The 24369-nt window shown below is 37.1% G+C and overlaps 1 protein-coding gene across 1 annotated transcript in view; it reads right to left on the bottom strand.

The window, feature by feature from the left end:
* The window catches only part of LOC134365714 (zinc finger protein 420-like), a 53548-nt gene that overhangs the window by 17628 nt on the left and 11551 nt on the right, over positions 1-24369 (bottom strand). Inside the window, exons 4-6 of the mRNA XM_063081953.1 lie at positions 24130-24222; positions 21377-22267; positions 2367-2375 (exon numbers count right to left, since the gene is read on the bottom strand). Coding sequence (XP_062938023.1) covers positions 2367-2375; positions 21377-22267; positions 24130-24222 — 993 coding nt within the window. The remainder of the gene's footprint in view (positions 1-2366; positions 2376-21376; positions 22268-24129; positions 24223-24369) is intronic.

Genomic DNA, 24369 nt, shown 5'->3' with positions numbered 1-24369 from the left:
ATACTAGTGACCTCAAAGTTGTTACTCAAACCCCCGTGGCTACTACGCCTCAACTCATAACCATCCTCACAATCAGCCAGGTGAAGTTGTGTGAGACTGTCCTAATCTGTGCCACATCCCTCAGGCCATCCAACTGTGAGTTCTTTGTTCTTTCAAAGCTGACTCTGGTGTTGTCAGAGGAGTAAAGACAAGAAGATGAACACAAGGACCTAGAGGCTCCTGCTCTCTAAACCTCACAAATTATGTCATACATAATGTCAGTGCACTTGAGCTAGAAAGAGGCTCAGGAAACGTTAGGCTAATTTCATTAGTTTGCCCAAGATGCAATTCAAGCCAACAGTAATTAAGTGACTTGCCTAAAGTCACACAGCCACTGGCAGGGCTAGAACTATAGTTTCTCCCCTGTTCTTAAGTTCAGTATTATTTCTCTCCATTTACAATTGGTCCAAACACTATTCCTGAAAAGAAAATGTAAAGAATGAACAGAAGAATAATTTAAAATTATTAGTCAAATTCATAGATGGATAAAACTTTTAAATCATTAGTTCAGGTTTCTGTAGAGAGATTTTTTTGAGAATAATGGGCCATTCAAATCAGCATGAGTCTTCTAAAGACATGAATTCATTACAAATTAAATGTTTAAGTAATGACTATTATAACAATGTATTCATTTTTAATCAAACTGGTGGATGACTGTAAACATTTTAAATGGAAAGCCAATGGTAGACACACGTAATTTATTGCCTATTAAGCACATTTCCATTCACTAATGACACAGGAATATGTATAAAATTGAAGTGAAATCAAGATACATTTGAATGGTCTAAACCCAGATTGAAAATATAGGTAGCAGAGCTTCAAGAATTGGCTAAAATCATTTCTTAACATTCTGTGTTTGAAGCAAACTGAAAATGAGATGGGAGAGGAACTGGAGGTTTAAAGTGAGTGAAGAGTCTGGCAGTTGGCTTAGAGAGTGTGAGAGCAGGAAACGGGGAAACCTTCTTTCACCTGGATTATTGCCTTAGCTTCCTAACTAGTGTCTCTATGTCTGCCCTTGGTCCCCTACGGAGCATCCAGAATAGTTCCCTTAAAATATAAGTCGAATTATGTCACTTCTGCATTCAAAGTTCTCCTATGAAAACTAGTAAACTGTATATAAAGAGTATCTTAATAAAGTTGATTAACCAATAACCACCACCACCACCACCCCACCCTCCTATGGCTTCCCTCTCGCTCAGGTAAAGCCAAACTCCCCACAGTGGTCTACATGGCCCTGTGTGATCTGAACCGCTCTTACCTCTCTCATCTCAGCTCCTACTGTGCCACCCTCACTCCCCCGTCTGTCTACATGGACATCCCCACTGGTCCCCACACAAGCTAAGTACGTCTGTACCTCGGGGCCTTTGCATTTGCTGTTGCCTCTGCCCTGGAACATCCCCCATTTCACTCCCTCCCCTCTCTGCCACCCAACCCAGATATCTGCAACGCTCATTAGTTTTCTGTTAAGTCTCTATTCAATAGGTCAAAGGTCAGTGAAGCCTTCCCTGACCCCCTATATAAAATAACAGCTGTCTCAAGCCTTCCCGAGCCCTGTTACTCTGGTGTAGTTTCCTCCACTAATCGCTGTTGACACACTACATATTCCCTTGCTTACTGTCTCTGTGCCCATCCGAGACTGTCAGCCCCATGCAGGCAGGGACGTTGTGTTAGTTACTGCTGTATCCCCAGTGTTTACACCATCACTTGGCAAAAAGTCTACCCTCAATGGATATTTATTCAATGAATGAAAGAGAAAATCTTTCCTCTCTCTGGACAGAGATATTTCAGGAAAGAAAAAATACAGCACAATTGCATTACAGACCCACTTATATATTTTATTTGTACAAATTGCCAAACAGGCTCAAGAAAGTATGACATCTGGAGCTAAGTGTGAGGTGGGAGAATCTGCTGTCTCCTCAGTCTCACTTCTCACATGCCTCTCATAAGTGAGCACCTCGCCACGCTAAGAGTTACTTTCACATTTAAAGAACATATTTGGGTACATTTAGACAAACATTACTGTATGCTTATACTCATAACATGTACATATGAATTATGAGCAATTTAAAAATATTCTCAAAGGATATTTAACTACATGTAATTTTTCAAACTGTACGTGGTTACTTTAGAAACTAAACCCAGCCTAAGGGTACAAATGCCTTGAAAAGTTTTACTCACTGCCACAACGTATTAAATGGCCAGTGGTCAAGTCCTCCTTCTTAATACCATCTTATCTAAGCAAATAGAGGCCTGAGAAGGTAGAGCTGGAAAAAACAAGGCGGGGAGGGCCCTGCACAATGAATTGTCTTATGGGAACACTGTCTGACTTCCTGTATGTAACCCACATCCTCTGTGGAAAAACAAACAAAACAGTTCAGAATGAGTCTAGGAACAGATTCCTTCCCTGCAGAGTATGAAGGGAGGGCCATTGACATTGCTTTCTCTGTAGTCACTGGTCCAATCTGACAATCCAGGCACAGGACTAAACTTCAATGCTCTGGGCCTGCCATGATGGGTGACATCGAGTACACCAGTCCCTCCTTATTTATTAATAAGTAACATTTGCAAAGCATTTTCAAAGCGCATTCACAAACGCCATATCAAAGAACAATCAATGCCCTTTAGCGCCCACAAGTAGGGAATCGATTCCACAGTTCTTCACAGAAGAGCCTGAAACGAAATAAAAGAAAAACTGCCCCAAGAGAGGACGTGTGCTTCAGAGGAAAAATCAAAGTATTGGATGTAAGGAGCCCTAAATTCTAGTGCCACTGAATATCTATATCACAGTTTTCTTGTAAATCCCACATCTACACCGCCAAGGTCTGGACTGGCTGCCCGTCCCCTTTGAGTATGTACCTGACTAGTCCATCAGTCAAAGAAAGGCCGCAAAGCCCGGAGCTCTGTTCTCACCACCCCCAGCCCCAAAGGCAGAGCCCAAACCCCTGACCGTTAAGGCTACGATGCACAGACAGGGCTCTGCCTCTCGCTAACCCAGAGACAACCCGAGATGCGGGGCCCAGGTCACCAACCCTCACTCCAACGCGAACCGAACACCAAGCTTGACCGGCTAATCTCCGCCTTTCTTCCGCCCCCGCCCTCAAGCTCGGCCAATGCACTCCCAGGCCCCTCCCGCCCCGCCCCATCCCCCAGGACGGTTGTGGAGAGCGTGGGAAAAAGGAATCTTAAGCAGAGGTCCCTCTCCAACTCCCACTCGGTGCAAGTGTCAGGGAAAGAACAAGCTCACCAGCTCCACCGAAATAGCACGGTTGAGACCACCGGACCCTCAAACCTGGAAGTGCGCCTGCGCACGCGGCGCCCGGAACTACATTTCCCAGCATCCTCCACTAAGGGCGTCCGCCTACGGATTCTTCAGGTGTCCTCCAAGTCCTGGTGCTGCTTCCGTATATACGAGAAAAGAAGAACAAGCTTTTTCTTTCACTGTAAACAAAGGGACATCCAAAGGAATGCAAAGCTTGCGTTAACAAACTTTTCACCCCGTGGCATTAAAGTAATGCCTATTCATTACCTTAACAGATGATTTATAAATATCCCTTTATTCAACAGATAAGCAAAAGAGAATGAAACAAACACCCCAGATGGAATTTCATAACAGATCATCACTGTTAACTCAGTAATTAATCATTTTTAGCACTCAAAAAATAAATCTCTCTGCTGTAGAGCCAGATTCTTTATTATGAATGAGAGATAGAAAGGGAGAGAGACAGAAATTCAGAGAAAGAGAAGGGTTGCAACAAGAATCAGGAATCAGGTCAAACTTCCGGGATTAATTTTTTCTAGCTTTTTTCTTTCTGTTAAGTATCTAGATTATGTTCACTTTAATGCCAACGAAAATAATGCTCTGATGAACATCCCTGTAGATCGATCTCTCCTCCACATATATTTTTGAAAATAAAATCCAATAAATGTAATTAAAAGGGAATGTACGTATCTAACTTTTATCTAAAAACAATATATAGATTGTAGATAATAGAAAATAGAGGTAAGGAAAAAGAACAAAATTAAAATCAGATAAAAGCGCACTCCAAGACACTATTTTATATTTAAATATATAGGCTGTTTCTATGCCTATATATATAAATTATATATTACATATTTGAGTATACTATTAAAATCGCTTTATTGAGCATACAAAAAAACTACACATTTAATGTAAACAACTTTATATATTTGGAGATAAGTATATACCAATGAAACCATCAAACCATTATCACTATCAATCCCATAAACTTATCTATTACCTCCAACAGTTTGCACCCTGTTTATTATCCCCCCTTTTGTAGTAAGAGCATATAATTTAAGATCTACCCTCTATGCAAAATTTTAAGTATATAATACCGTATTCTTATTCACAGTCCCTATGTGGTAAAGTAGATCTCAAGATCTTATTTATTTTGCGTAACTAACATGTTGTACTCTATGACAAACCTTTCCACATTTCTCCCTCACCCAGCCTCTGGCAGCCACCGTTCTACTTTCTGCTTCTATATATTTGACTCTTTTAGATTCCACATATAAGTGAGATCATGCCGTATTTGTCTTTCTGTGTCTAATTTATTTCACTTATCATAATATCCTCCAGGTCCATCTATGTTGTTGCAAATGTTCCTTATTTTTCAGGTTGAATAATATTCCATTATACGTATACACCACATTTTCTTTATCTGTTTGTCCCATTGATGGACATTTAGGTTGTTTCCATGTCATGGCTATCGTGAATACTGCTGCAATAAACACGAGAACACAGATACCTCTTTGAGATAGAGATTTCAATTTCTTTGGCTATGCAAGTATACCCAGAAGTGGGATTACTAGATCAAATGGAAATTCTATTTTTTGAGGAAGCTCAATATTGATTTCCGTAGTGCCTGGACCTGGACCAATTTACATTTCTGCTAACAGTGTACAAGGGTTTGTTTTCTTTGCATCAGCTGTTATCTATTTGTTTTTGTAATAGCTATCATAACAGGTGCAAGGTGATATATCAGTGTGGTTTTGATTTGCAGTTCCCTGATTATTAGTGATGTTGAGCTTTTTCTCATATACATGCTGGTCATTTGTATATCTTCTTTGGAGACATGCCTATTCAGATACTTTGCCCATTTTTAAATTGAGCTTCTTGTTTCTTGCTATTGAGGTGTAGGAGTTCCTTATATTTTTTGGATATTAACCCCTTTGATGTTAACCATTTATCAGATTTGTGGTCTGAAAATATTTTCTCCAATTATGTTGGCCGTCTTTTCATTTTGTTATTCCTTGCTGTGCAGAAGTGTTTTAGTTTGATGTAATCCCCCTTGTCTGTGATTTTGTTGCCTGTGTTTCTGGTGTCATATTCAATAAATCAATGCCTGTTACAATGTCTAGAATGTTTTCCTCTAAGAGTTTTATTGTTTTAGGTTTTGCATTGGAATCTTTTAGCTATATTATTTTTTGTATATAGTGTGACATAGGCTCCAATTTAATTGTTTTCCAAGTAAATATCCAATTTTTCCAACACCATTTATTGAAGAAACTATCTTTTCCACATTGTATATTCTTGGATCTTGGTCAAAGATTAGTTTATGATATATGTATGGGTTTATTTCTGAGGTTTCTATTCTGTTCCATTAGTCTGTCTGTTTTTATGCTAGTACCATACTGCTTGGTTACTGTAGGTTTGTAATGTGTTTGAAAATCAGAGAGTATGATACTCTTGGTGTTGTTATTCTTGCTCAAAATTGTTTTGGCTATTCAGGATCTTTTGTGGTTCCAAATGAATTTTAAGTGTTTTCTTTCTGTAAAAAACACCATTGGGATTTTGAAAGTAATTGCATTAAATCTATAAATAACTTTGGGAAGTAAGGACATTGCTATGGTTTGAATGTTTGTCCATTCCAAAACTCATTTTGAAATTTAATTGACAAAGGCTGTAATGATTTATACTTTCACCAGCCACGAATGAAAATGCCTATGGTTGCTAATCTCTGGTGTGTCTGACTGTTCTCTTTTGCATTTTTTAGGTATTCTTACCCCTTTGCAACAACTTTCCTATACTGAAGTCCCTTTATTGAAGTATCTAGCATAAGTTTTGTTTTCCTGATGAGAACCTGACTTATACATCAATTTAAAAATTATTTTGACATATTTAATGTTACCTTGATTATTAGTAAAGGTAGGTATCAGTTGTATGTTTATTTGTTCAATGACTTGTTTTGTCATTTGAAAAAATTTGGATATGTTATCTTTATATATTTTATTTATGGGAATGTTTATTATATTCTGAATATTAACATTTTTTTCTATTGTATGTATTGCAAACATTTTATCCCATCTGTTTCTTGATTTTCGAAATTTGATTACAGTATTTTTGTTTATTAGTTCAAATCTATCAATCCCGCTTTTATAGATTTGGATTTGAAATGCCAAATATATCTCCATCTCAAACTACATATATAGGGAATTGCTTTTAGACTCCCCGTTTTGCACTACTGACCTATTCCTGTGCCAATACCATAATACTTCAATTTTCAGTTTTCTATATAAGTTTATTAGGTGGGAAATTCCTTTGTAAATGTTCTTTTCCAAAATGTTTTTGTCTTTTTATTTTTTGAATTTTAATTTTAGATGAAGCTGAAGATTAATGTGTAAACTTCATTGAAAAAAAAAAATGAACATGCCAGTGGGGGAAGAGAAGGTGTTATACTTCTCACTGTGCATTGGGGATGCAAAAAAGATTATTCAATGTAAATGCAATGAGAAGCCTGAAGGGACTGCACCTCAGCAACTCCTCTGTTAGAAGGAGAAACTGGGTACAGCTCTGATTCAAAGTTAGCTTCTGTTTTTATTGTAAAGACAAGGAAGTTTCACAAGAAAAATCAGTTGATTCCATCATTTCAAAAGAACACAAAGACATGGGAAACGTGACAAAATGTCACCTCTCCCCCGAGGTGATGGAGATGCAAAGGATTACTCAAAGCCCATTTCTTCTGAGCAGTGAGAGGCCCCAAAATGGTTACCCCTAGGAATAATTCTTTCAAGAGAAGAAAGATCTGGGAATAGCCCTGAATCAGGTTATCTCTCCATTTTTATTCTCCAGGCAAGAAGGTTACAGAAATGGAACATAGGTGGTTACAAAAAGAACAGTAAGATATTCATCATGTCAACAATCATTCGGTTTAGCTGCACCAAGGACATCTGCCAGCAATTTTGCTGTGTTACAATTCTTTATCTACAACAGAGACTTTAGTCTGGGGAAAGTTTTCTGTCTTTCCCAAGCTTAACACTTCTATGTGCAATACCAAAAGATTAGACTCTGTGAAATATATGTGCTTATACATGTTAGTATACTCTACAACAAAAGTTATTTACCACTAAGTATAGCTTAAACAATAGAAACTAGTAACATCATTTAAATTAACAACATGACATTCCAAAGTACAATTTGTGAAAAGCTAAGTTGATCAAACTGTGATCATTATCTAATCTAAAATATAACCTCTCCTTAAATGATTTAAGCAAGTTACATTCTTATGATTAAATCTAAGTGTAACTGTCTCTAAAGTTTCCACCAACAAACAGCTTGCCCTTAGCAAACATTTTTCACATTTTTGCCTACAGCAATTCTTTCAACATCTTTTAGCAATAATCAGTATGTTAAATAATCAAAGTACATAATCCCATTCCTAAACAGTGATTAGAATTGATTAGATGGGCTTTTGCCCGCTAGCTGTAGGCCATTGCCTCCTAACTGAGGACTTTTGTACATACATGCTGTATAATCTGTTTTTGTTGCTTATACCAAAATACTTGGAACTGGGTATTTTATAAAGAAAAACAAAATTTATTGCTTACAGTTTCTGAGCCTGGGAAGTCCAAAGTCCATCTGGTGGTGGCAACAGTGACCCAGGGATCTCACATTGCAGGATGGTGGAAACAGAGAAAGCAGAGAGAGACAGACAGACAGACCCTCCTCTTCTTTTAAAACCCTCAGAACCATGCTCCTGACCACCATTTTTAGCCCATTCACTACTGCATGGTCCTACAATCCAATTACCTCTTTAAGGCTCTACCTTCCAATTACTATAATAGGATTTCCCACCCTCTTGACAGTCACAGTTGGGGCTAAGTTTCTAATACATAAATGTTGGGGGACACAGTTCAAGCTTCAGGGAGTTTTAGGGGGACATAACTCAATCTACTACACATGCATTACCTAAAAACCCTATACTACAAACCAACTGAGAATCAACATATACTTGATTAGAATTGTTTAGATGGGGTTTCGACTGCTAGGTGTAGGCCGTTGCCTCCTAGCTAAGGACTTTTGTCCCATAGGTTTTTTAGTTAAAGAGCCCTGTCTAAAAATCAAATGAGAATCAAGATTTCTAACCCTCTACAGGAAGGGGTGAGGGAAGAATTCTGCTACCAGACATGATGGAATAAGAGAGAGAAGATTTGCCCTCTTTCTGTAAAAAACTAGAAAACTGGACAAAACATATAAAGCAATGGTTTTTAGACATTAGATAATACATAGCACAGAATTATAACCTTTAGGAAAAGAGAAACAAATGAGGTGAATTCTGTAATTGCCCCAGTTTGTAGTCTGGAGGAAGTGTCCAGGATAAGGCTCCAGGGAGGTGTCTCACAAAGAGAGCCCAGGGGATTCTCTGAGTTGAGGAGAAAAAGATTAAACATCAGGAGATCAAGAAGTGTAGAATATGGAAGTCAGAGTACTTTAGAGGAGTGAGCTGCACAGCAATATATAAAAATAATCATATCATGAACAAGTAGGGTTTATCTCAAAAATGTAAGATTGGATTAAAATTTAAAAGCCAGGAAATAAAACTGACCATATGAATACAACAAAAAGGAAAAATCATATGCTCAACTCAACAGATGCAGAAAAAGAATTTGACAGAATTCAACACCTACAAATATAAAGGACTTCAAATTAATAAGAGGAATCAACAAAAAACTTATAACTAACAGTATCTTTTATGGTAAAAACAGAACGCTCTCTTCCTAAGATTGAGAAAAAAACAACAAGGTATAACACTCTTTTCACTTCTACTCAACCTTGTATTAGAGGTACTAGCCACTGTGATAGGACAAAAATAAAAAGTTTTAAGAGGCATACAAATTAGGATGGATAAAATAAAACTAGCTCTTATCTGCACATAGAAAATTTGCTCATACAAAATCCAAAGATCTACAAAAACTAATAGATTTCAGTAAGCAAATTTAGCTAGGTCGTAGAATAAAATTAGTAAGCAAATGATTGTATTTTATATGCTAACAATAAAAATTTTAAATTGAAATGAAAATAAAATATCATTTACAATAATACCCTAAACATCAAATACGGAGAAAATTTAACAAGATATGTATATGGCTTGCATATTGAACAGTAAAAAATATTGCTGAGAGAAATTGAAGACCTAATAAATAAAGAGATATATCATGCTTATGGTAAAGAAAATTCAAATTGCTAAGATGTCAATTATCTCCAAATTGATTTATAGGTTCAATAAAATCCTAATAAGAATCCCTTTAGGCTTTCCTTATAGAAATTGACAAGCTGATTCTAAAATAATGTGGAAATGTAAAGGACCTAGAATAGGACAATTTTTAAAAAAGAAGAATTTTTTTTTACCAGGAAGATGGCTAACTAGAGATGACCAGCCCTTACCTCTAATGCAAAGAAAGCCCAAACCAACAAGTAGATAGTCATCTGTAGAATAGAGTGTCTAAGAGAAAATTATGGAATCCAGCAAAATAGTGGGACAACACCCCAAGATCTGGAAACTCAAGACAGTAACATAGAAAGACAAGGAAAACACCCAGCCAAGACTGGCATGAGGACTGGAGAGACTCTGCACTGCTGGGACAAGTTAGGCAGGTGGGTCTGTGGTTGGTGCTCTCACCATTGACGCCTGCAATTCGAGCTGCAAGGTAACTCTGTGGTCCTTGTGGACACTGAGCCCAATGTAGGGAGCTGCTGGGAACTCACATGACTGCATTTTTCCAGAGGGGAAGTGCATGCTGAATCTCCCCAACCCCCTCAGTCCTGGGCTACTTCTGGATGTCACCATTTTGGAATAGGAGCCAGGACACAAAGACCTGCCCAGTTCTGGTAAGCCTATCAGAGCCTCCCACCCTGGTGAAGAGGGTGTGGAGAGTGAGCCGGCCTCTTGCATCTCTGGTGAACTTACCTAGATCCACACCTACATACCCCCACCCCTGGAACTCAGAGATCCACCTGAGTCAGTAAGCCCACTACAGCATCCCACCCCAGCAGAGAGGGTTCGGGGAGTGTGCCAGTTACTCCTGAGTGCACATAATGCCACATGTCTCTGGTGAACTTGCCTAGATACTTGCCCACCACCCCAAGGAACTCAGAGACCCTCTCAACTCAGCAAGTCCACTGGAGAATCATGCCCTAGCAGGGAGGGTTTGGAGAATGTGCTGGCCACTCCTGGGTACAAGCACCTCTGTGCTTCTCTGGTGAACTTGCCTAGATTCATGCCCACCTTCCCTCGCAACTTGAGAGATCCACCCAAGTCAGTAAGTCCTCTCAGCAGAGACGGTGTGGGGAATGAGACAGCAACTCCTGCATGCACATATTCCTGCATCTCAGGAAAATTTGCCTAGATCTACATACTCTAATAGGGAAAGTCTAGAGAGTCTGCCCACCACACCTAGGAACTATTAAGAAGTGTCCCAGCACTTGTCCAGGGGTGTGCAGATCACTCAGTACCCCAGTAGCTCCACCCATGTTAGTGTATGAACAACCCATTGCCACAACACCTACCCCAGAAATCAAAGCCCCAGCAATGACCCCAGTGAAGCCATAGGGTTGCTCACCTCAGCTTAGGACCACTGGGCACACCAGCAGAGCCCCAACGTACTTAAGACCCTGCTCACAGCCACGACAACCCTGCCCAGTGTCAACCACCCCAACAAGAAACTGCGGAGAGCCCCACAGCCTAGGCCATGAAGGCATCCACAGACAACTCCAAGATTGAATACAGTTGAAGAAGTCACATGAAGACTACACTACTACAATCACCCAGAACCAAACCTAAAACACCCTACATGACTGTCAATACAGAACAAAGATAAGAGTATTTTTCCCTTCAAAAACTACTCCAGTAAGTGAAAGAAGTGACTGCACCACCAGATGCCTAGATGTCAATGCAGAGATACAAGAAGCATGAAAAAACCGGGAAGCATGACATGCCCAAAAGAAGACAGTAATTCTCCAGTACCAGACCACAACAACAGGAAACCAGTGAACTGCCTGAAGAGGAATTAAAAATGGTACTGTTAAGGAAAATCAACATGATGCAAGAAAAAATAGATAGAAATCACAATGATGTCAGAAAAATAATCTAAGACCCAAATGAGAAATTCAAGAAAGATAGATATCATACAAAAGAACCAAGCAGAAATCCTGGAACTGAAGAATTCATTTAATGAAATAAAAAGTACAACCAAGACCTTAAACAACAGGCTAGAACAATTGGAAGAATTTCTCTACTTGAAGATATGATTTTTGAATTAACCCAGTTGGACAAAAAAATAGAAAAAAGAATTTGAAACATGAAGAAAGCCTTCACGATCTATCAGACAACCTAAAGAGTACAAACATCCATATTATGGATTTACCAAAGGGGAAGAGAAAGGAAAAGGCATTGAGAGCCTATTTAATGAAATAATAGCTGAAAACTTCCCAAGTATTAGTAGATACAGTCTCCCAGATCCAATAGGTACAAAGATTCCCAAACAGATTCAACTCAAAAAGGTCCTCCCTGAGACACAATATAGTCAATTTGTAAAAAGTCAAAGACAAAGAAAGAATTCTATAGGTTGCATTTTTTAGGGGGGGGGGAGGGGAGGAGACAGGGCATCTGGCCAAGAAAGAATTCTAAAAACAGTAAGGGAAAGTAAGGAAAAAAAGAAATATAAAATAACCATAAAAATTAATAAAATGGCAGGAGTAAGAAAATACCTTTCAATAACAACACTCAATGTAAATGAATTAAATTCCCCACTTAAAAGAGCTAGACTGGCTGAATGGATTTAAAAACTGGACAAAACTATGTGATGCCTGCAAGAAACTCACTTCACCAGTAAAGACACATAGACTAATAGTGAAGGTATGGAAAAGGATATTCCATGCAAATGGAAACCTAAAACAAGCAGGAGTTATGATACTTATATCAGATAAAATAGATTTTAAACCAAAAACTATAAAAAAAGAAAATAAGGACATTATATAATGATAAAGGGATTAATGCAGCAAGAAGATATAACAATAATAAATATATATGCACCCAACATCAGAGCACCCAGATATTTAAAGCAAATGTTATTGATCTAAAGGGAGATATAGACCCCAGTACAATAATGGTTGGGTACTTCAACCCCCTTTCTCAGTATTGGACAGAACATCTAGACAAAAAGCTGAGAAATATTGGATTTAAACTGCACTTTAGATCAACTTGACTTGACAGACATTTACAGAGCATTTCATCAACAACTGCAGAATATACATTCTTCTCAGCAGCACATGGGCTCCAGGATAGGCCACATGTTAGGCCCAAAATCAAATCTCAACAAATTTAGAAAGATTGACATCATGTCATTTATTTTCTCAGACCACAGTGGAATGAAACTAGAAGTCAATAACAAATGAAACTTTGCAGACTAGACAAATACATGGCAATTAAACAACATGCTCCTGAATGACAAACGGGCCAAAGAAGTGGCAAAGCAGGAAATCAAAAAATTTCTTGAAAAAAATGAAAATACAAGCCCAACTTACCAAAATCTATGGGATACTGCAAAAGCAGTACTAAGAGGGAAGATCATTGCAATAAGTGCTTTCATCAAAAGAGTTTGAAAGACCCTGTATTAGTCCATTTCTGTTGCTTATAACACAATACCTGGAACTGCGTGATTTATAAGAAAATGATATTTACTGCTTACAGTTTCAGAGGCTGGGAAGTCCAAAGTCCAGGGAACACATCCAGGGCAAGGGTCTTTGGTGGTGGCTTTACAGCAATGCAGGGGTCTCACATGGCAGAAATGGCAGAGCAGAGAGACTCTCGTGCTTTCCCTTTAAATCCCTCAGAACCGCATCCTTGACTGCCATTATTAATCCATTCACTACAGCATGGTCCTTCAATCTGATCACCTCTTCAAAGCCCCATCTTTCAATTGCCATAATAGGATTTCCCACCCTCTTCACACTGTCACAGTAGGGCCCAAGCCTCCAACATATTAAACTTTGGGGTGACAGAATTCAATCCACTACATCCTCCTACTTATTTTGGGTTTTATTTGCTTGTATCTTCCTATCTCCATAAGGTGGAAGCTTAGACCATCGATTTCAGACATTTCTTCTTGTTTAATAAAACATTTAAAGCTATAAATTTTTCTCTAAGCTCTGCTCTAGTAGCATCCCAATGTTTTTGATTTTATTAAAAATTTCATTTCAATGTTATTTAAATATTTTCTAATTCTCTTGTGATTTTTTTCTTTGACTCATGGGTGATGTAGAATTGTGATGTTTAATTTCCACATATTTGAGGACTCTTCATATATCTTTGGTTACTAGCTTCCAAGTTAATGCTATTGTGTTTACAAAACATACTCTGAATGTTTTCATCCTTTGAAAATGTATTGTGACTTTTTTTTTAATCATTCAGAAAATGGTCTTACTTGTAAAATGTCTCATGTGTTCTCGACAAGAATGTGTATTTTGCAGTTGTTGGATGGAAAGTTCTATAAATGTCAATTAAGTGAAGTTGATAGTTTTGGCCACATCTATCATATTCCTGCTTTTTATTTTTTTTGTGTGTGTGTACTTGTTCTATCAATTATTGAGAAAAAAAAGTGCTGAAATCTATTACTACAGTTGTGGGTTTGTCTGAGTCTCCTTTCTGTTCTGTCAGTTTTCTGATTTTTGCATTTTGAAGCTCTGTTAGCTGTAATCACTCTTAGAATTGCTATGTTTTCTTGATGAATTAAGCCCTTTATCATTATGTTTCTCTTAATGCTTGGTAATATTTCTTGTTCTGAAGTCTATTTTATCTGTTATTGGCATAGAGGATTAAAAAAAAATAATAACCTTTATTGTTCTCTGTGGGTGCATGAGCATGTGTAGATTCAAATTACTGTTTGGAGTCACTTGCTTTTATCCTCAAGAACTTCCTTTATTATTTCTTGTAAGAGGAGTCAGCTAGCAATGAATTCTCTCAGTTTTTATCTGGTAATGTCTTTATTTTGCATTCATTTTGAAAGATTGTTTTGTTGGATATAACATTCTTGTTTGGCAATTCTTTCAGCACTTTGAATATATCATCCCATTGCCTTGTAGCCTCCATTTTTCTTATAATAATAGATACTGCACTTGATCTTAACCAAAAGGCTGAGAAGTAATAAGCCTCCATTTTTCTGATGAAAAGTCAGCTGTTGATCTTATTAGGATTCCCTTTTACATGACAAGTTATTTTTCTCTTGCTGCTCTCAAGATTTTTTTCTTTGTATTTTAACATTTAATATGGTGTTTCTTGGTGTGAGACTTCCTGTTTATTCTTCTAGAATATATTGAATTTCTTAGATGGGTAAATTAATTTTTTAAAAAATTAAATTGAGGGGGTTTTCAGCCATCATTTTGTCAAGAATTTTTTCTTTTCCTTTCTCTTTTTCTGAAGTTTTTACTACACATATGTTGTGTTGGTTTATGAAATGACATCCCACATTTTTCTGGGGCTGTGATAATTTTTCTTCATTCCTTTTTCCTTTCTGTCCTCTGGGTTGCATAATATCTATCAATCTATCTTCAAGCTCACTCATTCTTTCTTCTGCCAGTTGAAATTTACTGTTAAGTCCATCTCGTGATTTTTTTTCATTTAAATTATACTTTTCAACTCCAGAATATTCCTGCTTTTTTTTATAATTTCTGTCTCTTTATGGATATTCTCTATTTGATGAGAATTTGTCACAGCATCCTTCACTTCTTTAAGTATGGTTTCCTTTAGTTCTTTGAGCACATTTATGACAGCTGATTGAGTCTTTTTCTGTTAAGCCTGACATATTTGTCCTCTCAAAGACAGTTTCTAAAGCCTGTTCCCTCTGCCCCCCGCCCCCCCATGTTTGGGTCACACTTTCCTGTTTCTTTTCATGTCTCATAATTTTTGTCAAAAAGTGCATATTTCAGGTAATATATTGTAACAACTCTATATATGGATTTCCGCAAAGGTTTATTGTTGTTGTTGCTTGTTTATTTGTTTAGTGACTTGGCTGGTCTATTTTAGTCCGTATATTCCCTGGGCATGAGTGCAGTCACTCTGGAATGACAATGGTTTTAGCAGAGCTGTGTCTCTTTTCAATCTCTCTATTAAGCCATCTGCCTGTTGGTATCACACCCAACTGTTAGGCTCCACTAGTTGCCAGCTCACTGCCAGCACTGTTTTCAACAATGCCTTGGAGAATAAAGTGCTCCACATTTTCAGGTGTGGTTTCTTAAGCCTATTGTACTAGTCAGGGTTCTCCAGAGAGACAGAACAAATAGGGTATATATATAAATACACGAGAGGAGATTTATTAGTGGAATTGGTTCACACAATTGTGAAGACTGAGGAGTCTGCAAACTGGATGCCAGTAGCATGGCTCAGTCCAAGTCTGGAAACCTCAAAACCAGGGAAGCCAATAGCACCATTATTATAAGTCCTGCAACCCAAAAGCTGAAGTCTTGAGTTCTGATGTCCACAGACAGGACAACAAAGTATATCCTAGCTCCAGTGGATAGAGAGAGATTCATCTTCTCCTCCATTTTTGTTCTCTCTAGGCCCCCAGTGGATTGGATGGTGCCTGTCCATATTGAAGGTAGATCTTTCCCACCCAGTCCACTCAGGCTCATATGGTAATCTTTTCTGGAAACACCCTCATAGATATGCCCCAAATGATTTTTTTACCATTAGTATTGCTTAATCTAATCAAGTTGACACTTAGTATTAACTATCACATCTATTCTTGAGGTTTGTTCTGACTACAGGAGAGCTCTTTCGCTGGTTCTCTGATAAACTAAATGGCCTATGGTTTGGCTTATTGCCTTCATGGAGTTACCAGCCTCCTCTTAAGTACCTACTATTGTTTTTCAGTGTACCCTTAGGCTTGGACTTCCCTATAGTGTTCTAAATAAAGTCAGTTTCTTTGGGGTGAGCTTGGAAGCTCTTTGTTCTTTAGCCTGCCTCTCTTTCTGGATAAAACCTCTGAGCCATTGCTTTAGAGTTTGGGGTGGACGGTGGCCCACTTCTCCTGGGGTGACACTTCTGCTTTATGAGTAAGCTTCTGGTCTTCTCAGCTTGCCTCTCCTGTCTCAGAATCTCTGTTGGATAAGCAAGCTGGGGCAAGGGTGATAGGGGCTCCAGTCTTCAGTGCCTGTTACACCTGGCACAGAATTTGAGTAGGGGCTCAGTGGAAGTATGAAGCCCTGGACCTCTCAGCTGTACTTGCCTGGAATTTAGTTTCCACAACATGGACCAGGGTTTGAGGGGATGAAAAATGCTGGTGCTCTTTTCTTCATGGGGGGGAAATACAGTTCTCCTTGACTAGGTACTGAAGGAGTTCTATCTTCTTAGCCACCCATTTCCAGAATGGAGCTTCCATGATACTGAGGAAAAGGGAGGGGAAAAGGTGGGTTGTGGCTCAAGTGCAACAGACTCCCACTGTTTCTAATGAGATTTAGATTTTCTTGAATAAATATTTCTTCATTTGCTGTGTGCCATGGGACAATTTCCAGGGATTTTAATGGTTGTCACTTTCACCAGTTAGGATGTTTTACTGGAGAACAGAAACAAAGACCTCCTCATGCCACCATTCTGGAAGTAGATTTGTGGTTGTGTGTGTGTTTTTAATGGTCTCTGCCCCTGCTGACAAAAATCCAGGTCTCTTGTGATGGTCTTCATAAGGATTACTCAAGGTATTTGGGGGCAACTCTAACAGAATGAAGCTATATTAGGTCAGAGAGAACAGAGAACTCAGGGAAGAAGGAAGAGACAATGAATGACAAGTGCAATGAGAGCAAGAATGTCATTTAAGACATTTTTAAATAAAACCATTCTTATAGGTCAACATTTCATTTTTGGGGTTTCTCTTTATGGATGATAGTTAGAATCTTAACCATCCCCTTTCCACTTCAATCCCATTAAGTGGTACTTATTCTATGATTTTAAACCTATTCATCTCCTTTACATTACAAACTAGTATTTACAAACCACTATACCCATTATTAAAAAGGTGCTTTGCATAACTACACTTGACCTGGAAGCCGCCTTTCAGTTGAACAAGGAAATAATTCCCAGCCAGATCATATAGCTCTCCTGTTCTTCCCTGTCTCCCACAAGCAATTGCAGTTTACCTGCAAAACCAGGAACAGATTTCATTTCCGTGTGAAGCTCCCTTCCCCTTTTCTGCTAATATACGGGAATTTCCTACACATTATTGCTTGACTCTCTCACCCTAGATAAAAGATTAGTAAGACATTTTGCATATATTTTGATTTAGAATGTGCTGTTTTAAAGAAACATTGCTTTTAGTTTAGTTTTAAATAGCATAATCTAGCCACAATGTTTTCATTTCTTTATTTGCTAAACTGTCTCCCTAAGTAGGATAAAACAATTAAGCTAATGGTGATTAAACATTTATTCTGTCCTAGTGGATGTAAGACAACAAAAAGCAATCTTGTGCATGGGAAATCCTCCAAACCTTGGAGATCTAGTGCTAAAGAAAGAAAAGCAGAAAGCAATCGTTGTCTGTGTGTTGTGCCTGTGTGTAATACCATAAAGCGATTAAGTCTTGGTCATGAGGTTGGCATACTTTTTTTTTCTTAGATGCTGCCAAAACCCAATTGTATTCTTATAATATCCTCCGAACAAGAGTCTTGGTAAAGACCAGAATATTTAGTCAAGTCTTGCCCATTCTTCTTTTGCCCTCAGATGACACAATATGCCCTGGAGCCAGAATACAAAAATCAGGGAATTATTGGTGCTAGTTTACTGTTCACTACAGACAATGAATAAGACTTATTTGCTCCTTTTTAAGTTCCAGGATTTGAGTACTCAGTTTGGTTAGTAAACATAAGAAAAATGGAATAAGTTGTTTTTAATTCCTCCCCTAGCTAAGAGGCTGTTTCAGAGTCCCTGAGTATGAGATGTGGTTTATTATGTGACCATAGCAAGTTACTTTTCTTTGTGCCTCAAATTCTAATTGTTTAAAATGAGAATAGTAACTGATTCATACAGCCCAATACATATCTATTAGTAATAGTAATATTATTGAAATAGAAAGGTGGTAGTATTTTAAAGAGGAAAAAAGGAAATAAGGCTCAAAAATCAAATATTTTAGAAGGTAAGTAAAGAGGTGAAGTACAGGAACTTCCTGCCTATTTAATGCTCATGGCAATACTAGCTGTGTGTAAGAGACCATACAGGTCAAAAATTGAGACAAAGATATTAAGTCTTCTTAGGATCTGACACTTAAAATTACTATAGAAGGGATACAAGCTTTTTTCTTGCTGAAGTCATGCATAGAATTAATAGGATGGTGGTGTTAATAGTGGAGAAGGGATAAGGATTAGAAAGACAATGAACTCTAGTGATACAATGCTCTCTGAAAATATTACTTGGTTTCATGTAAGACATAACAGGTAAGCTGTATCTGAAGGAAATTCTAAAAGACAAGAGTTCCACAAATTATTGGTGTAACTGCATAACACATTTTCATTTAGTTTTCCAAGATGACAACATTGAAGGGCAAGACATACAAAGATATTTTAGTTTCTGACATGTTTAGAAAATCAGTATCATAACTTACAGTCCCAGCTCAACGTTCATCTTCAAAAATGATTAACAAAACCATTGTTAATTTTAGATTGCAGATATGACTGCAATTCATTTCAAAACCATTGTTCACTATTTTCAGTTTTAAAACATTTTTAATTTAAAGTCTAGGAAATATTTCATGTAAGAAAAATTAGGATCAAGCTCAATATAGCATATTAATTTCATCTTCATTCAAGGAAAGGCTAAAAGGTTTAGATAGCAGTCCCTTTTTATAATATTACTTGACAAATAAATATTTATAACTTATGTAAGGTTAGGTTATGCTTTAAAAGGAAATCATGCCTTAGAGAATAACAGAATTTGTAAGAAAAACTGTGAAAATAAAATGACAGCTCAAATAAAGCAAAGACTGATTTGTTTCAAACAAACTAAAATAACAGTATTTCTAATGTTTAAATTGGTCACAAGGAAACATATAGGGCAGCAAAAGAGATATTCCTTACACAATCTCTCTAAAAATACACAGAACATTCCCAACTTAGAATTTTTGACTTTATGATGGCACAAAACCATTGGTTTTCACTTTCAGTATTCAATAGATTACATGAGATATCTAAAACTTTATTATAAGATAGGCTTTGTGTTAGATGATTTTGCTCAACCATAAGGACCCAAAGTAAACCAAAACTCTGAAAGACAGATTTCAGAGTGAATGATGGTAAAATAATTCAATAATCTTTTGGAAAGTAGAAATGCCTGGTAAATAGAAAGAGAAGTTGAGATCATAGTAGCTATATGAAACAGTCCCAAACTTAGGATGAATTGAATTAAGATTTTTTCAACTTTACAATGGTGTGAAAGTGATAAAGTAGCAAACCATACCATGAGTGCCCACACAACATTGTTTTTCACTTTCAGTACAGTATTCAATTCATTACATGACATATTGAATAAACACTATTATAAAACAGATTTTGGATCAAATGATTTTGCCCAGCTGTAGGCTAATGTGTTCTGAGCATGTATAAGGTAGGTTAGGCTAAACTATGATGTTCATGTTAAATGCATTTCCGACTTAGGACATTTTCCACTTACAATGGATTTACTGGCAAGTAATTCCATTTTAAGTTGAGAAGAATCTGTAGTATCTCCAAAAGCTTCTACCTATCAGAAATCTGAATCTTATAACCCCTTTAAAATAAATGTTTCTTATTAACTTATTCAACATAATACAGGGACAGGATACAGAATACCATGATGCCTGATCATATTAAATTCAGTTCTATCTGGAGCTGAAGCGAACACAGCTCCCATCACTCAATATCCCCAGTGGGACAGAATAGTGTGGGGCTAAAGTCTGCGTCCTAACACTCCACTTACTAGCATGTGGACTTAGCTGGGTCAGGGGACCTCTATGGGCTCCACTTGCCTCATCTATAAAATGGAGATAAGACGAGTCTCATAGATTTGCTGTACATCATAGATCATAGATTTGTAATGATTAAATGCCAAATTGCTTAACAGAATGAATGCCTGTGTGGTAGAAACATCCAATACAGGAAGTTTTTTTTTTTTTTTTTTAACAAATGCATTCTGATCATCACAAGGATACAAAAAACTAAAGTTATGTTTAACAGTACCTGTGTAAATACTATATTAGTTCATGACTAACAGAAGTATGTACAGGAGTTCCTTGTGCAGAACGACATTTGTCAGGTGTGGAATACACCACACTGTCTATTGCCACTTTGCTGTGCTATTTCATTCTTGTGTTATTGTGTGTCTTTCTTACTTCTGTATACTTTACAAAAAACTTTACATTTTTAAAAAGTCTACCACTGACTTAGAAGTACTTATAAACACATTGGCTTCATCCTCTCGTAACTCTCTACACATCAGGAAAGAGTGGGGGAGAAGTTATATGTAATTTTTTTACTACCTTGTTAAATAACAAACCATATTGCTTTTTCTGTTTCTGTCTGTAATTTTATATTTTGCATTATAAGATGTGGTGAAAATGGTGTCATTTAGTGTGAAAAGGTAGTGTGAATATCCATATCTGCCTCTAACCAACAGACTATATGGTTACAAATGCCATTCCTTCATCACTTGCAGAATGACCACGTGATTGACTTTGTTGTTCTGATTAATCAACTTATTAAAAAAATTCGTACTTCACAGCAAACAAGTCAATAAGTCATTAAGATTTTTCTCACACACTTAAAAAAAACTTTTCGTATTAGTTTTGAACCAAGATGTCCAATGTAGTTCTTTTTTGAAACATGATTTTTCAAATTCATTAAGTTTGTGTAGTTGCTTCTCAGTATGAATATTCTGGTGCTTACTAGTTCTGGAACTATTGTTAAAGGCATCCCACATTTACTACATTCATAACGTTTCTAGCCGGTATGAATTCTATGATACACATTGAAGTTCTGATCACTGAATTAAGGTTTTCTCATTCCATTAAAAGAATTTCTATTCAATATGAATTCTCTGATGAACAATGAGAGTAGATTTCTTGCTGAAGGCTTTTCTACAATCACTGCATTTATAGGGTTTTTCTCCGGAATGTATTCTCTGATGTACAATTAGTTCTGCCTTCCTGTTGAAGGCTTTTCCACACTCATTACACACATGGGGTTTCTCCCCAGTATGAATTCTCTGATGTACAACAAGCTGAGAACGCCAGATGAAGCCTTTTCCACACTCATTGCATTCATATGGTTTCTCTCCAGAATGAGCTCTTTGATGCACACTAAGTGTTGACTTCTTAATGAAAGATTTCCCACATTCATTGCATTCATAGGGTTTTTCCCCTGTGTGAATCCTCTGATGAATAATGAAGTTTGACTTCTGAATGAATGCTTTCCCACATTCATTACATTCATAGGGTTTCTCTCCTGTATGAGTTCTCTGATGTACAGTGAGTTGTGACTTCTGAATAAAGGCTTTTTCACATTCATTACATTTGTATGGTTTCTCCCCAGTATGAATTCTTTGATGTACAATGAGTCCTGACTTTCCACTGAAGGCTTTCCCACACTGCATACATTTATATGGTTTCTTGCTGGTAATTTTTGGTTGTACAAAGAGGTGTGACTTCTGCATAAAGGTTCTCATGTGTTCACTAGATGTTCTGTTCAGAGGAACTACCTTCCCCAGTGCATTACACTCATGGTCTATCTCCTCAGTCAGCAACTTACTGTTATCGAATGCAACTCGGTTCAAAAGCTTGTCTTGGTTTTCCTGGTGATTTAGCTCATCTTCAAGTTTCCAGTCTTCAAAAATTGAGTATACTATCATGTTATGGAGTATCACTTCTTCAGAAATGCTCTTTTTTGAAGTTAATTCTTTAATTTCGGGTCTAATTTCAAAGTCTGAAAGAAAGCCCAACCATAAATGATATTACTTTGCTCTTCAGCTTTGAAGACAAAACAAAACATGAAAACAACCACCAAATAAATTTTTTCATTTTAATGGAAATAGCTAGAAACGAGTATGGTCAGCTTTGGAATTTAAGAATATGACCCAAAGATAAAGAACAAACCCAAAGATAGAAGAAGAAACAAACATTAAAAGTGGGCAGGGGAGCAGTAGAAAAAGAAGAGTTGATGAACACAGTGTCATGGCCCTACATGGTCCCGTACTCTTCTGCCTCACCCCCACTCCACCACAAGGCTCTGTGCATAGCAAAGGCAGACCGAAAAACAACTACAGAAAAGACAGAGGATGGATGTTAACAAAGGGGCCTGAGGATGAGTTCAAGTGACCAGTGGAAAGATTAAATCCACACTAAATCTAGAAATACTTAAAAATAATCAGGCAACTTAGAGAACAATTACAGGAAAGGATTTTAAAGTACATGCATCTTAAAAGTCTTTGACTTTTAAGTCAAATGACATATAAAGGGCCAGGGACAAGTCTGAACAGACTCTATTTAAAGAGCACAAGCCTGAGTTAAAATAATAGCATAGTTTCAGAGGGAGAAAAAAGGCAAAAAAGGAGGAAAAAGCACCCGCTAGTAATTGGGTGGTGGTGATAGGAAAAAGGGGGGAATTTTAGGGTCCTGCAAGACAAGAGAGACCAAGAAAGAAAAAATAAAAGAAAGAAAGAAGGAAAGAAAGAGCTCTTCTACAATCCTTGGACTTTGCTATCTTAACGGGAAAGGGCTCTATAAAATTAGAAACGTTGTAAAAACACCATGAAATGATAAAAATGTAAAGAAGGAAAGTCCAGTCCATAGAGAACTATTACAGAAAATCAGTAAATGAATTTGTACAGAAATCCACACAGGAAATTGTCCTCTGCAAAAAACAAAAACAAAAAAAATAGCCATGAGCCAGAAGAAAAATTTGCAATGCAACAGAATTAAATCTATCCAAACAAACATTTAAGAACATAGAAACTGCCATGAATCAGAACTTTGAAAAATAAAAACTGAATGGACAAAAAACAGGGAGAAATGAGAAACAATTTTCTTTAAAATACTCAGAATAAAGAGGATGTGGGAAGGAACAGATGTGACAAGATTTTCAAATGTTGATAATTACTGAGGCTGGATGATAGGTACATGGAAATTATAGTTGCCTCTACTTTTGTGTATGCTTGAAACTTTCCATACTATGACATAAAAGAGTATATATGTGTGTATTTGCTTATTTAAAACAAAAAAAAAATAGAGAAATGTTGGATGGATAAACCAGAAAGCAATATAAATGGCTATCTACAGTGCAGGAGATTGAGGAAAACAACAAGAAGGGACAGGAATAAAGCCAAGACTTCTGTGACAATATCTTTCTATATAGCTTTAATTTTTGAAACATGAAAATGTTCTATGTTTTCAGAAACTAAAATTTAATCAAAAAGAAAAATAAACTCTAAAATGAACACAAACTGAAAGAAATGAGTTAACTACATGTTAAGTTGATAAAATAACCACAGAAGAATTATTCCAAGCAACCTTTGAACTCTATCCTCTAACTATATGTCTTTAGTGGGATCTATTCTAAAAACATGAAGAATTGTACAGAAATCTTAAACGGTCAATTCTCTCTCAAGTATTGATATTGGTATTATAACTTTGAACTATATATATTAGTCTGAAGCTACTACTTCATATTAAGATTTTGAGTACAGGTGGAAGGACATAAAAATATAAAAGCAAAAGAAGAAAAATAATATTTCATGGATCAACAGGAATTTTATTTCCCTGCCTCCCATATGCTAGGTTCTCACTTACCTGCATAGGCCCAACTTGAGATTCTTTCCTCTTCCATCCATGGTTTTGCTTGCTTCAACAAGAAGATTACATCTGACTTCAGAGACTGATAACCTGTTTATGGGAAATGATACAGAACTTCAGCATTAGTGGACAACCAACCATTCTAGAACTAGGCCCACTACATATGCACTAGAATGGCTAAACGAAAAAGACTGACATTACCAAATGTTGAAGGAACTCTCATTCATATGTTGCTGA

Source organism: Cynocephalus volans, chromosome 17 (assembly GCF_027409185.1).
Source record: "Cynocephalus volans isolate mCynVol1 chromosome 17, mCynVol1.pri, whole genome shotgun sequence".
Lineage (NCBI taxonomy): Eukaryota > Metazoa > Chordata > Mammalia > Dermoptera > Cynocephalidae > Cynocephalus > Cynocephalus volans.
This window is presented reverse-complemented; position numbering and strand designations above follow the sequence as displayed.